The sequence below is a fragment of the Ooceraea biroi genome, chromosome 9, assembly GCF_003672135.1.
Source record: "Ooceraea biroi isolate clonal line C1 chromosome 9, Obir_v5.4, whole genome shotgun sequence".
Lineage (NCBI taxonomy): Eukaryota > Metazoa > Arthropoda > Insecta > Hymenoptera > Formicidae > Ooceraea > Ooceraea biroi.
In genome coordinates this window covers 4,407,346-4,422,091 of record NC_039514.1, presented here as the reverse complement: position 1 = coordinate 4,422,091, position 14,746 = coordinate 4,407,346, and the positions used below count along the sequence as shown (strand labels likewise).

At 32.8% G+C, this 14,746-nt stretch overlaps 2 protein-coding genes across 6 annotated transcripts in view; one reads left to right on the top strand and one right to left on the bottom strand.

Annotated features, from left to right (window-relative positions):
* LOC105279114 overlaps positions 1-14,486 on the bottom strand; it is a 164,577-nt gene extending 150,091 nt beyond the window's left edge. The window contains exons 1-2 of one of the 5 annotated variants that reach the window (XM_026972193.1): positions 14,258-14,486; positions 13,467-13,893 (exon numbers count right to left, since the gene is read on the bottom strand). In XM_026972193.1, the coding sequence (XP_026827994.1) occupies positions 13,467-13,516 (50 nt within the window). In that variant the 5' untranslated portion in view covers positions 13,517-13,893; positions 14,258-14,486. Of the gene's footprint in view, positions 1-13,466; positions 13,971-14,257 lie in introns of those variants that run through there. The other 4 variants (XM_026972194.1, XM_026972197.1, XM_026972195.1 and 1 more) reach the window with 4 other exon arrangements.
* On the top strand, positions 956-4,945 carry LOC105285041 (facilitated trehalose transporter Tret1). Its single transcript, XM_026972198.1, has 3 exons — positions 956-1,262; positions 3,249-3,629; positions 3,782-4,945. Exons 1-3 carry the CDS (start codon positions 1,193-1,195, stop codon positions 4,714-4,716), a joined length of 1,386 nt encoding a protein of 461 aa, XP_026827999.1. The 5' UTR covers positions 956-1,192; the 3' UTR covers positions 4,717-4,945.
* Positions 14,487-14,746: the final 260 nt, after the last annotated feature.

Genomic DNA, 14,746 nt, shown 5'->3' with positions numbered 1-14,746 from the left:
CATTATAAACGAATAAATGCTTTCTTTAATATTATGGCAAATATATTTTATTAGTAATATCAATAAAATATATTGATAATATCAATAAAATATATAATCCTGAAAATTCATCATAAACGTTTAATAAATGTTTTTTTCAATATTATGGCAAATATATTTTATTGATAATATCAATAAAATATGTAATCCTGGAAATTCGTTACAACTCTCTAAACCTTTTCATTTTTTATGGAAAGTTGGCAACCTATGGGGAACTGTATAATGATTCCAGAAAACAGGAGAAGCCCCTCTCCTGCTTAAGTATTTTCTATGATAATTCATATGGAAATGAACGTAGTCTTATATTCCAACCATCAGTCAATCACTATCTTTAATTCTTCATAACTCTATAATAAACAAGCGATAGCTAAAACTTTTTGCAAGTTAGTCAGAGCCATATTCTTGAGAATATGTATCAAGATCATTGAAATCGGTGAAGTCACCTCTGATCTGAACTTTACCATCAAATATAATATTATTTCCTTATCTTTCATATATAAATTATACTTCTATTTATAAATTCGATCGGAACACAAAATTGTTATCTATTACAATTGACTTCTTTATCTAAATACTCTTAACAACCAACTAATATTGAAAAAGATATTGAGAAATGAAATATATGTACTATCAAATGGGAGAGAAAGTAAATCATCCACTAATTATTTTTTATATTTGTTTCTATCTTAAAAGTTTCACTCACTCATGTTTCGAATCTAAAAAATTAATACACATTTACATATTATATACATTTTTTATGCACTCGGTACGTTGTTCAATATACAAGATACAATATACTATTGACCTTCAGATAAGAAGACCGAAACTTCTTTAATTATTAAACATATATTCATGAACAATTTCTACTTATTATTAATTAAATTATACTAAACTATATTAATTAAATTATAATTGTATTAAATTGTACCGTTAGAAGTTATAACGTCAGTGATTGCAAATGAAGGTAAGGGTTTATTCCGCGCTTGGTAAACTTGAATTTGAACGAGTCTATATGGTATTATAATATTTATCTCAAAGATAGTTATCACGATTTGTGCGTCAACTCTTGCGTCTCGACGAGTCGTAAGTATAATACACCTGTAGCATGCGCCATGCAGAAAGTCAGTCGTAAGTAGACTTCAGAAAACTCATCATGGATAAAAACATGGAGAAAGAGAAAGTTAAGAAAACAATGTGGCCTCAATGGGTCGCTGGTATCGGAGGTACCTATATAAAACATTTTTTATACTTTTATAAAAATATATATTAATGTATATTCATGGTATTAAGTATTATATGTTATTTAAGCGTCTCGAAACTTGTTATGCAATTTTCAAAATCTATAAATATTTTTGTGCGAAATGCATCTTGCGATTTGTGGACAGTATAATAAATGCGAATGAAAACGAGTATGAATGCTTGAAAATTTGAATGCTATATGCGATTACTGCAATTGATAATTGAATTTGAATACTATGAGTGATTACTACTCCGATTGCCTCTATTAACACGTTGACTGCCACGCAAGTTTTGTATGTTTTGCCCTGGGGGCCACAATAGAATTTTTAATATTCTAAGCATACAATGACAAAATATTAAGTAATATGATTAAATAAGATCATATCACCATGATCACCAGTGACCACCATACATTCCACAATACATTCAGTTACTCATGATAAACTGTTTTTCGACAACAACCTCGCAAGTATAAAAAAAATGAATGTCTGTGATGTATCAAAAAAATATTGCAAATTTTGGTTCGCAAAAAGCTCCGCAAGCTCCGGTCACAAGTGATCAACGTGGTAGTCAACGTGTTAAGCCGAAGTCACACGGTACAATTTCCATGCTTGTTGCCTGGTATGCTACCTTGCTGTACTTGCTTTGGTGCACGTTACGTACCTCTGTGCATTGAACGCGGCATAATGGCATGAATGATTCCGTGTTTACTACAGTGCATTATTTCGTACTTGATTCCTTGCATGCACCAATCAGTGCGTTGGAGACAATGACGTGAATGTGATCAAGAGACTGTATCAGAAACGTTCAGTATACTATGAATACGCTATCAACTAATTCACTGCACTATAGCAATCAGTTTCGTTTTACGCTTTTATACAGAGGTCTAGGCATCATATCAAGCAGATATTGTATAAAGCATACAAGACAGCAAGCACGAAAATCGTATAACTTCGGCTTTAGTTTCCTTTAGTGCTCTGCGAATTAGTATAATATATGCAGTTAATATGCTGCGAATGAGTTGCAATTTTCTTATCGTTTTGCATTTTCCGATTAGCATGTCCACATTAAGAGACACGTAGTGTCTCGCGCTATCGTCTATTTATTATTATATTTATGTCAGTTTCTATGGCTATTAAGGCATATTAGAATTTGTCACGTAACGAATTGTCAGCAAGTCTATCTTGTTGTTGTTGTTGTTGTTTATTAAAGGCTTTGTTTGCTAACCGTTTTTATGGTTTTCGTTAACAGCTATTTTGTGGTATAATTCAGTGCGTTAATCCTTATAAGTAAGAATTAAATCCTTCTCTTTTCGGAAAAAATTGTTTTAAGTACCAACTGAAAACCAAATTAAAAAAGTTGTGATATCCACACAAAATTTACCTTTTCTTAAAAAAGGTAAAAAAACACGCCAAGTGCACACAATGCTTGATGCGATGGAAAAAGTCTAAGATAACATCGTTTCGAGAATAATAGTTGGGATATCAAAACATCGTGACAATAATGGAAAAACTATCACATAAAAAAAATTACATTTTATTAATTAACTCGTATTTAAAAAAGTTTCTACAAAAGTAACAATATCAAAACATCCCGCCAATTGAGAATACAAATTACTCTTTAAAACATAAGACAAGACTTCAATTATCGGGATTTCAAAAAAGCATTATTGTAATATTAGGAAGTTGCATAATTTCTGTCGTATTTAGGGAAAAAATAATGTAGCTCTAAATTTTTTAAAAACTTGGCTGCTGGTTTACAAAATATGAAACAAAATAGTTAAACTAGCAGCGCCAAAACTTTTTTTCTTTGTAAAAATTTAGAGCTGCATTACAAATTTAAACATATAAACGAAAAATAAAGAATAAATAAGAATCGCTTGTAAAACTTTTTTGCGAAAGAAATATATATATATATATAAAGAAATATAAATAAGGAAGAATCGATGAAATAATGTTTCTAATTTTCAGTTAATCTTTTATTGCTGCAAGTGGGAATGATGGTTGGTTGGAGTTCACCGTACGTCGCTTCTCTAACTTCGGATGAAGGCCGCTTTCATATAACAATGCACGAAGCCTCGTGGATAATTTCGCTGTTGAATTTGGGTAGACTAGTTGGCGCCATTACCGGTTCTATCACTGTCAACTATTTCGGTACCAAAACAACCATTCTCATCACCAGTATGCCGTTGGCCTTCTGCTGGCTCTTTATGATCTTGGCTAATCGAGCGGAATGGTTGTATGCGGCTAGGTTTCTGGGTGGTATCAGCCTCGGAAAGGTGTACAGCAGTTTTTCGCTTTACTTAGGCGAGATCGCAGATCCAAAAATTCGTGGGGCTTTGGTCTTTCTAGGTACGTGTTCCAACATCTGAATGTGTGCATACATACGCGTAAATTGCTATGAACAATTGTGCAGTATAATTTCAAGCAATGTGAAAAATTCTAGATATTAGAAGATACAATTGTACGTAAACACTAACGAGCATTAAATCCTTTTTTTGCAGCTATGGGCGGATTACCGATAGGCAATTTAATAATGTGCATCATGGGCGCGTATTTAAAAATGGAAATTTCCAGTGGTATAAGCCTCATACTCTGTGTCATACTAATGGTTATTTTTATCTGGCTGCCGGAATCGCCGCATCATCTCGTTAAGATCAAGTCGGATGAGAAAGCGCAAGCATCGATACTCTGGTATCATCGTGACTGCGATGTGGATTCGGAACTACAGTCTCTGAAGAAGTTCATCGAGATAAACAACAGCCTACCCTTCATGGACGTCCTAAAGGAATTCAGATTTCCGCATAATTGGAAAGCGTTACTTCTTGTGGTGACGCTTCTTATGTACAGTCAAATGTGCGGCCTGAACAACGTGATATCTTACATGGAAACCATCCTGCGAAGCTGTAGAGTGACCGTCATAAAGCCGGCAGTAGTCGTAATTATTGTCACTGCCTGCGGAATCGTCAGCTCTCTATTCTCCATGTTGCTGATCGACAAGTGCGGTAGGCGGGTACTGATGCTCACTTCCACCTCTTCCGTCATCGTCTCGACAGTTTGCCTAGGTACGGAATTTCAACTACTCGACTTAGGCTACGACCCTGACAAACTCCAGCCACTTCCGATTTTCGCGATGATACTCTTTCAAGTATCCGTTTTCATCGGCATCTTATCGATACCCACGACTATACTTGGTGAAGTCTTTCCACCTTACATAAAGTGCGTAGCCAGTTGTTTCGCTAGCATCGCAGCCGGAATTTTCTCCTTCATCTCTGTAGCGACTTATCAGCCTCTGGTCAATTTAATCACGGAAAAGTACGTGTTCTACACCTATTCCCTGTTGCTGTTAACCGCCATACCGTATACGCTTCTGTGCATGCCCGAGACCAAGGGCAAGACATTGCAGAAAATTCAGGAAGAGTTGACGAAGAAGAGTTGAATCTGTTTGAATGTATTTATCGGACTGCTAAACCCAACGGTATGCATAGAGAACTTGTGATGTGATTATTCATTCTCTCATGTTCGTCGCGTAAATTACGTACAACGTCGATGTCGGTGCCAACCAACGCTGCCGCGACTAATGATCTGACAAATCTGATTGCTTGTAATATTTTTATTAGCTAACAAAGTGAAATTACCACACAATAAAGATTAGCTATGAAGTGATATGTATTGGGTTGTTCGGAAAGTTATTTCGTTTTTTCAAGGAAAAATGAAAGGCGGTTTTTTCATATTTAGAATAAATTTTATTCAGTGATGTATTGGCTATTTTGTTCCACTACCTTTCGCCATCCTTCTGGCAACTTTAAGATTCCACGCTCATAGAAGTCCTTCTCCTTATTGACAAAAAATTGAAGCAAGTGATTTTTGACGCCTTCATTTGAATCGAAGTTTACATTGTTCAAAGAATTTTGTAGAGACCGGAACAAATGGTAATCGGATGGTGCCAGATTAGGAGAGTATGGTGAGTGTGGTAGCACATCCCATCCAAGCTGTAAAAGCTTCTGGCGAGTGACCAAACTTGTGTGTGGTCTGGCATTGTCGTGATGGAATACGACACCTTTCCTATTTGCCAATTCTGGTCGCTTCTGCTTGATGGCAGCATCCAATTCATCCAGCTGACGATAATACACTTTCGAATCAATCGTCTGGTTGCTTGGTAGTAGCTCGAAAAATACGATTCCCTTCCAATCCCACCATACAGAAAGCATGGTCTTCTTTTGATGAATATCTGCCTTGGATGTCGATTGAGCAGGTTCATCTTACCTGGACCATGATCGTTTTCGCTTAACATTGTTGTAAACAATCCATTTTTCATCTCCAATTATGATTCGCTTCAAAAATGGTTCATTTTCTTCACGTTTCAACAATGAATCGCAGATGGTAATGCGTCGAATCAAGTCAATTTCCTTTAAATTGTGTGGAACCCAAATATCGAGCTTTGAAACGAATCCAAGGCGTTTCAAATGATCGTAAACGGTCGAATTCGATAAATTTAACTTTTCAGCAATTTCGCGTGTTGTTATGCGACGGTTTGCATCCACCAGAGCCTTTATTTTCTCGTCATCAGCTTTAATTGGCCGACCTGAACGTGGTGCATCTTTCAAATCGAAATTTCCAGTACGAAATTTCGAAAACCAATTCTGACACTGACGTTCACTCAATACATCTTCTTCGTACACGGCACACCATTTTTTTCTCGCTTGCACTGCATTTTTACCCTTTCGGTAGTAAAAAAGCAAAATATTACGAAAATGCTCACTTTGATTTTCCATGTTTGATGTGATGCCAAACAAAAATTACTTGACAGATCGCAACACAATAAGATACTAAATGACGTCTGAAATGTCAGTTGTCAAAATATAAAACGAATTTGCCGCTTAGAGTAAGGTTAAGTATTGAGGAACGCGACTAACGACATCTCTTTGTGAAAAACGAAATTACTTTCCGAACAACCCAATAGAATTTGAATTAAATATGCAACATAAGAAAGTATTTCCGTTGCATTTATTGATTATCATTGACGCTTATTTTGTATAGATACGTTATATAGTAATTGTAAGAATATTTATTAGATGTTTATTTTATTTATTAATTATACTAGAAAGAATGATAGTTATCTGTAACGTCATAGATGTAGTAGTTAACAAATACTTATCTAATCATGCAAATAAAATTATAGTTACTCTAGAAATGGTTTTACCGACGAAAACATGACAATTGTTTTATGAAATTATGTCGTTCGGAGATGTAAAAGCAAGGTGATTTCGCAAGGTGTTTTTGCAGTCAGAATGATACGCACAATATCATAAATTATCAAGATTTTACAGAAGCAACTGAAGAATTACAACGAACGGACCAACTATCAGAAAAATATGACAAGTGATTTCAAGCAAAAAGATTTCTTCTTATTTCGCGTTATTATCATCACGCATCACGCATCATAGATAACAATATGATGCAACGAAAGAGCGAGTGAAGTTTCGTTAATGATGATTCTATCATTTGTCATTTTGACTTATCCCCTCACAAAGAGACACGCTGTAACTATCTTTTCGATCAACATTATAAATAAGAGTGTTCTAACGTCGACATGGAACTTGGCCAATTTCACATTTTACAAGACGCTATTTTAATCACGATCATTGTCGTCATAATAACATTAAAAATATTTCGGGTTTATGCAAATTCAACGCTATTTTATCTGACATATACACAATAAAAATTAAAATGTTAGTTTTAACATTTTTCGCATGTCCCAGAAAGGCCACTCTAAATTTTAAGTTAAAGAAACTCATTCGTCGTATGTTACTTATTGACAAACTACAGATGTTAAGTAATTAACCCAACTGACTTTACATTTATTTTTGTTATTGTGATTTTAAGTGTAAAAATAATCCCTAAAAAACCTTTTTAAAAAAAGAAAAAATATATACGCCAAGTACATAAAAACTTCCAACTTGTCAAAACTCAAAACTAAATATGAAATCAATAATTAATTAACCAAATATCTAGAAGCAGTTTGAGTATTTTACCCAAACGTTTTCCATGCATACTCTCTTATCGCATGACGACATTGAAGTACTTGGCGTGCCCGAATCACATTAAAACGTCCTGTCCTACCTATAAGAGACACAAAATCATTTGCGAGTCATTATTGAAAATCATGAAGATACAAGATACAATACAAATCAAGATATTGTACAAATTTACAAGAATATATGACCACTGCGATTCGGGCACGCCAAGTACTTCAATGTCGTCATGCGATAAGAGAGTATGCATGGAAAACGTTTGGGTAAAATACTCAAACTACTTCTAGATACTTGGCTAATTAATTATTGATTTCATATTTAGTTTTGAGTTTTGACAAGTTGGGAGTTTTTATGTATTTGGCGTATATATTTTTTCTTTTTTTAAAAAGGTTTTTTAGGGATCTCACTCTTTTTTGTAAATTTTTAAAATTTGACTATATTTTAGTTTTACATTCTTGTGAACATATAATTAGTATTACATAATTTCTTTTTATATGTTTTATTATCAATTATTTTGCATGCTAACACGTACATCGTTCCGATGCAATTTGTAATAAGTTTTATTAAGAATAATCTTTTGATTTTTATATAATGTAAATTATTTTTATATATTTTATACTTTTTTCTGTTTTGCTAACAAAATTTCTCTATGTGATTTACAATATTTTTTATTATAACTTTAACAATATAACTTTACTTTCACATAAATCATTTTTACGAGTTTTATAATTTTATGCAATGAATGTGGTAGCGCTCGACGTTATGCAATGAAATTCGTGGTATTGGTGCAGTCAATCCCTTTCTCACTAATTAATATGATGTTGCACCACGTCGATGACGGCGACAGCAACGACGACGACGACGACGACGATGACAACAACGACGACGACGACGACGACGACGACGATGACGTTGCACCACGTCGACGACAACGACGACGTTGCACCACGTCAACGACAACGACGATGACGTGCACCACGTCGATGACGGCGACAACAACGACGACGACGTTGCACCACATCAACGTCATCGTCGTCGTCGTCGTCGTCGTGGTCATAGACGTGGTGCAACGTCATCGTTGTCGTCGTCGTCGTCGTTGACGTGGTGCAACGTCATCGTCATCGTTGTCGTCGTCGTCGATGTGGTACAACGTCGTCGTCGTTGTTGTCATCGTCGTCGTTGTCGTCGTCGTCGTTGTTGTCGTCGTCATCGACGTGGTGCAACGTTATCGTCGTCGTCGTCGTCGATGTTGCTTGCAATTACTTACAATTTATGTCTTTATCGTGAAATAAAACATTTCCTATGTATCACATTTTTTATAGTATTTGAGATTTATATCTTTATCGTAAAATAAAATAACATTTAAAACAATTAAATTTAAATTTTTTGTAGTTTTTGCGCTTTCGTTATCGCAAAAGAAAAATTGTTTGATGTATTAATTCATATTTAATTTATATTTCACTTTTAATTCATATTAAATAAATCATGTGCATGTGTGAACGCAGCTTGAGTGACAAAGTCGCTTTACATGTATATGTGCGAATATATGTACGTGAGTGGTCTGAAATCCACGGAAATGGAAAACGGAACGTCACAATTTTAACATAACGATTACAATATCTCAGGACTGACTGTATCATTCTTATTCAAATTGGTCGCAATCGAAAGCTTGCACCCATATTATATTATATAATAAAAGTGCCGTTAGAATTTTGATAACGGCTGTAGTTCCTGAATTATTTTAATCACAAGTTTATGTGACCTGTCAAATGATATGAATTCCAGATAAGCTATGCGGTAGCGCTCGGTGTCTATGCACTGAACTTTGTAACGCTCGATGTTTTGTACTCGATGTACTTGGCGTCACGACGCTACCGCGTCGCTTGATTAATTTAATAATTTAATGTTAATTTAATTTTCTCTGGTTGCTTGTAGCAAACCAATGCGAAATTCTTGATTGCAACTCTGTCATAATGCATGAAGGAATCTTCTTGACAACAGCGCCTAATTAAAACGGACTTAATTAGAGCATCCATTATAAATATATTATCAAAGACAAAGTTTGATAAAAAAAGAACTCATTCAAAAAACTTACATTCAATTGCCGTGAGAATATTTGTGTTTTGTAATTTTATTTTTATTGATCCTGATTCACAATAATTTACGATCCTAGCTAAGGAGTTCGAGAAAATTTTAGATAATAGTTTTCCTATAGGTATATCGTGATTTTTTCCAATCGGCATCAGTAAACCGAAGTAGTCGACCTAACACATAGGTGTTAATTACATTGATTACAATGTGTCTCAAGGAAAACATGGACAAGAAACAATTACATTACTATGTTTGCATTACTAATAATTGCCATCTCTCTCTCCCATCTTGGACTAAATACGTGCCAAGTTAGAATGTGAACATTACACGCGTACACTTTGCAACTCAATGTTAATTTATAGGAATGACAGAGTAAATCTACGAATCGATAGCCCTTAATATCTTTATTCGAAATGATTGGACATGTTTTTAACATTAATGAGAATGTGATTGAAATTAATAAAGACGCAATACTAGGGTGGCTCTTATTTACTCTTGGTGAAAACTTTTTGGGGATTTTTTTCGCGCTACCCCCCAGTTTGGTTCCATTTTATGAAAAAATAATCTGTGTAAAATTTCAGCTCAATCGGATAAAGGGAAAGGGTGCCCCTGGGACCTTGAAAATCGAAAAAATCATAAAATCACAGAAAAAATCAATTTTATTTGTTTATCTTGTGAAATATTAATTATATGCAAAAAAGTATTATACAAAAGTTGTAGATCTATTAAAAATGCACATGTTATCATCTACCACTTTTTCTCGTACGACTAACGATTTCCGAGAAAAATTAATGCCACGAATTAAGCTACTCCAGTTAGTATAGTATAATAAATTCAGTTTGCGTATTATAGATCATTGTTGATTCTGATTTAAGACCATCTTAAGTACAATCATAAGATATTTGAAACCAATCACACAGTCGTATTAGCATCTTAAGACATTACTTCAGATCGTCTGGAAATAAGAACGGACTATGAATACTAGCCTTTGATATTAAAAAATAAAGGACATAATAATATTAAGCAGATATTTTTATATGAATAAATATTTTAATACATAGAAATATATTTATTAATACAAATAAGTGTTTTTTTTTTCAAAATACTTGGCGCTGCTAAACCGAATCAAAAATTGTCTTAGTATTTAAATAATCTAAAGATGTAGTTAAACTTATTCTATGCTTAATTCTAATGTCACACACATACACACACATGCACGCATTCACAAGAGAGAAAGAAAGAGAATGAGGCAATTAACATAATGATTCGGTTTAGCAGCGCCAAGTATTTTGAAAAAAAAACACTTATTTGTATTAATAAATATATTTCTATGTATTAAAATATTTATTCGTATAAAAATATCTGCTTAATATTATTATGTCCTTTATTTTTTAATATCAAAGGCTAGTATTCATAGTCCGTTCTTATTTCCAGACGATCTGAAGTAATGTCTTAAGATGCTAATACGACAGTGTGATTGGTTTCAAATATCTTATGATTGTACTTAAGATGGTCTTAAATCAGAATCAACAATGATCTATAATACGCAAACTGAATTTATTATACTATACTAACTGGAGTAGCTTAATTCGTGGCATTAATTTTTCTCGGAAATCGTTAGTCGTACGAGAAAAAGTGGTAGATGATAACATGTGCATTTTTAATAGATCTACAACTTTTGTATAATACTTTTTTGCATATAATTAATATTTCACAAGATAAACAAATAAAATTGATTTTTTCTGTGATTTTATGATTTTTTCGATTTTCAAGGTCCCAGGGGCACCCTTTCCCTTTATCCGATTGAGCTGAAATTTTACACAGATTATTTTTTCATAAAATGGAATCAAACTGGGGGGTAGCGCAAAGAAAATTCAAACTTTGAAAATAAGAGCCACCCTAACGCAATACAGTAATAAATACAAATAAGTAGACATACCGTTGAAAGAAAGTTATCATCATTTTTTTTAAAAGTTGTCGAAGACATAAAAGGCCTGTTCATCCTTCAGAGGCAAAGCGGGCATATCTTTAGCTTTAATGGGCGCTACATACTCAGGTGTTAGTTTTCTGTACAATCTTGTAAGCGACATATTAACATGGTCTACTTTTGTACTCATTTCTTCTACCTGCTGTATTAATACTTTTAGTAAAACTTCACATTTCCCATCTATAAAGAATTGCAAATATTTTCAGATAATAATAATCACATTAAGAGAATTACACTTAAGATATAAGATATACATAAACGACACAAATATAATGACCATGAGATGATTCGAAGAATGATTTATTTATAATATAACCTTAAATTAATAAATTTTTGAAAAGAAGTTATATGCTGTTCTATTTTTTTCATGGAAAATATAAGATTATAAAGTTTATATTATTTTATATAAAGTAAACATATTGTATAAATTTCTGAAAATGTCATTGCAGAAGCAATGATATTAGGATTTCTCTATTCACAAATACAAAATAAGATATCAGAAATATAAATTTTCCTTCCATATATTTAACTTCTAATTAACATTATATGTTTATCTAAAATTCTAAATAAAGAAAAAAAAACTAATGCATTAATGCACTAAATTAATATTTTGATACTTCCAAAATGACATTTTCACAAAATAATGATACCTGCGAGACATATTTTATTATAATATTTTAGTACAAGGAATTCGGATTCGTGCTTTCTTGATCAAAGTCACGAAAGAGTCACAATTCAGTCACGAAAAAGTCATATTATCGTCCTATATAGGATATGAAATGATATCACGTTGACTTTCCAAAATGACTAGTTTTTGACGTCATTTGACTTTTATATGATTTATTTTTCTGTTTGGACATGCATCTACAAATTCGGTATATTTTTTATTTAAAGTTGTAAATGTCTACGAGATGACACGCAGCAGTAAGACGATCCGAATTCTTGCAGCTATCACGCGATAAGTCTGCAATTTTGAGCGGGATTGACTTACATTGCATGCAAATAAGTTTTCGAGTATGAAATTTTTCACTTTTATTTCTTTTACTTCATTGTAAGACCATATTTTAGAATTGTTCGAACTTTTTAATAAAGTCTATTTATTTCTTTGACAGATTTATATTATATATGTGTCTAATATTTATTTCCTTAAACAGTGATCAATTACAAATGAAGTAGAGTAAACTTGAACTATTTCGCATATATAGCGTGAAGAAAACTATATATCTAAATTAAAAGATATATATCTAAATCTGATATTTGTCTGAAAATTCAAGAATGTAAGATAATTTTAAAGATACCTATTAGAACTTCTTTATTTTTTATTTTATCGAAACGTGTTTATACGCATTGCGTTGTTGGTATTAATTTTTCATAAAACATTTCTTTCCTAAGAATATCAAACTTTGTGTTGTTAGGAAAAACACGATAAAGTTAAAACATTCTGCATAAACAACAAAACGAGAAACAGTAATTTGATCGTAATCTTCGTTAAAAAGCATGCAGTATTTCTTTTGTGCAATCATTTATGATAGATTATATTAATAAACTTCAATAAATTTTAATCGACTTCTTTGGCATATCCTGATGTTAAGATAAATTTTCAATGTACTGCGTGCTAATTAACACTAGACTTGAAAACCGCAGTATTTCCTATAGAGTGTGAGATTTCACTCCGACATATAGGAATATAAATTTTTGCTGTGAAAAATATATCCCCATGACCAGGATATATTTTTCACAGTAAAAATTTATATTCCTATATGTCGGAGTGAAATCTCACACTCTATAGGAAATACTGCGGTTTTCAAGTCTAGTGTTAATTAGCACGCAGTACATTGAAAATTTATCTTAACATCAGGATATGCTGAAGAAGTCGATTAAAATTTATTGAAGTATATTACTTGCTCGGCGATTAGAAGATTATTTCAGTTATATTAATAAAATTCTAATAATAAAATGAATAAAAACTTTTTACAATTGAATAATTGAATCTAATTGAATAAAAAAACATTTATTCAAATAATTTTTAAGTACGTAATTATTATCGATTCAAATCCAGTCATTATTAACTCTTACCGTTTTTCACGCTTTCTCCCGCAAAGGATTCCCAGGAAAAAATATTTCATTGATCGTTCAGCTTCAACTCAGTTTCACAGTAAACACCAAAGTGAATGTTTCGCACTATTGTCATGAAATAAAGGAAGGTTGGGACGAACTGTCCGTTTATCGGAAACTATTGTTTCTTTTCTTCGTCTCTTATATGATTAAACAGTTTTAGTTTCCATTTTCAATTCTATTGTATTTTTATTCCATTATCTCCTTTGGTTTTCCATACGTGCTATACTCGGTCTTTTGTAATTTACGCAATTAATTTTTCTTCTTTGTTACATCTATTTCATAAATTTTATGTTTTTATCTTCATTCTTCTTTCTTGAAGTGATGCAAAATTTTTTATAAAATCGAGCAACTCGATGAAAAGATGATGGTATCAAGTGATCATCAGCTTAAGTGTAAATAGTATTTTTAATTTTCATCTTAACAATTTTCCTAATAATTTATTTAGCAATGTAGCAATTTTCGTTTTTATATGTTATCGTTTGTAAAATAAGTAATAATAATGGTAAAAAAAATAAAGCGAACTTTCAGCTTCATAAAAAATCAAAAATTTCTAATTGCACGGAAATTATTAAAATCAATTGTCATAATGATTTTAAATAATATACAATCTAATAAATTATTAAGTTTTTGTTTCTTATAACAGACAATTGATGTTTCTCTCAAGTATCGTTCTAATGAGAAAATTAGTTTCAAGTAGAAACTCAGTCAATTAAATAATATATTTTAGATCAATTTTCGATTTCTTATACTCTTTCAACAGCTAGTTTTGTAGAAAAATTAATTTGATTATTGTTGATCGGGATGCAATCTGATCTTGACCGTCGATCGGCACACTTAATTGGAGAATACTTCAATTAACTATCAGTAGTAATTAAATTGCCAATGTGTCAACTATATGGAGTTTCATCACGTGGCACGTTTGAACGAACGAGCGTTGCACTGAGAATGACCGACTATTCGCGACAACGAGCATTCCGACAATGAGAAGAGAGTGCCGTTGGCGTGGATTCCGTGCGTTCGGTACCATCTACATACTTCCGGTTCCCGTACGCATCCGCCGCATTCATTGTTCGAACATCACGGCTCGATACGTGGCGCGCCAGCCAACTATTGTGTAACGTCATTCGTTTTACTATTGACATATTCCACGTCCCGGCTCATACCACGTGCATCCTAATAGCTTATTGCTTCTTCCTTTTCATTCCCTTTTTAGTTTATCTTTTTCTTGCTTACAACAA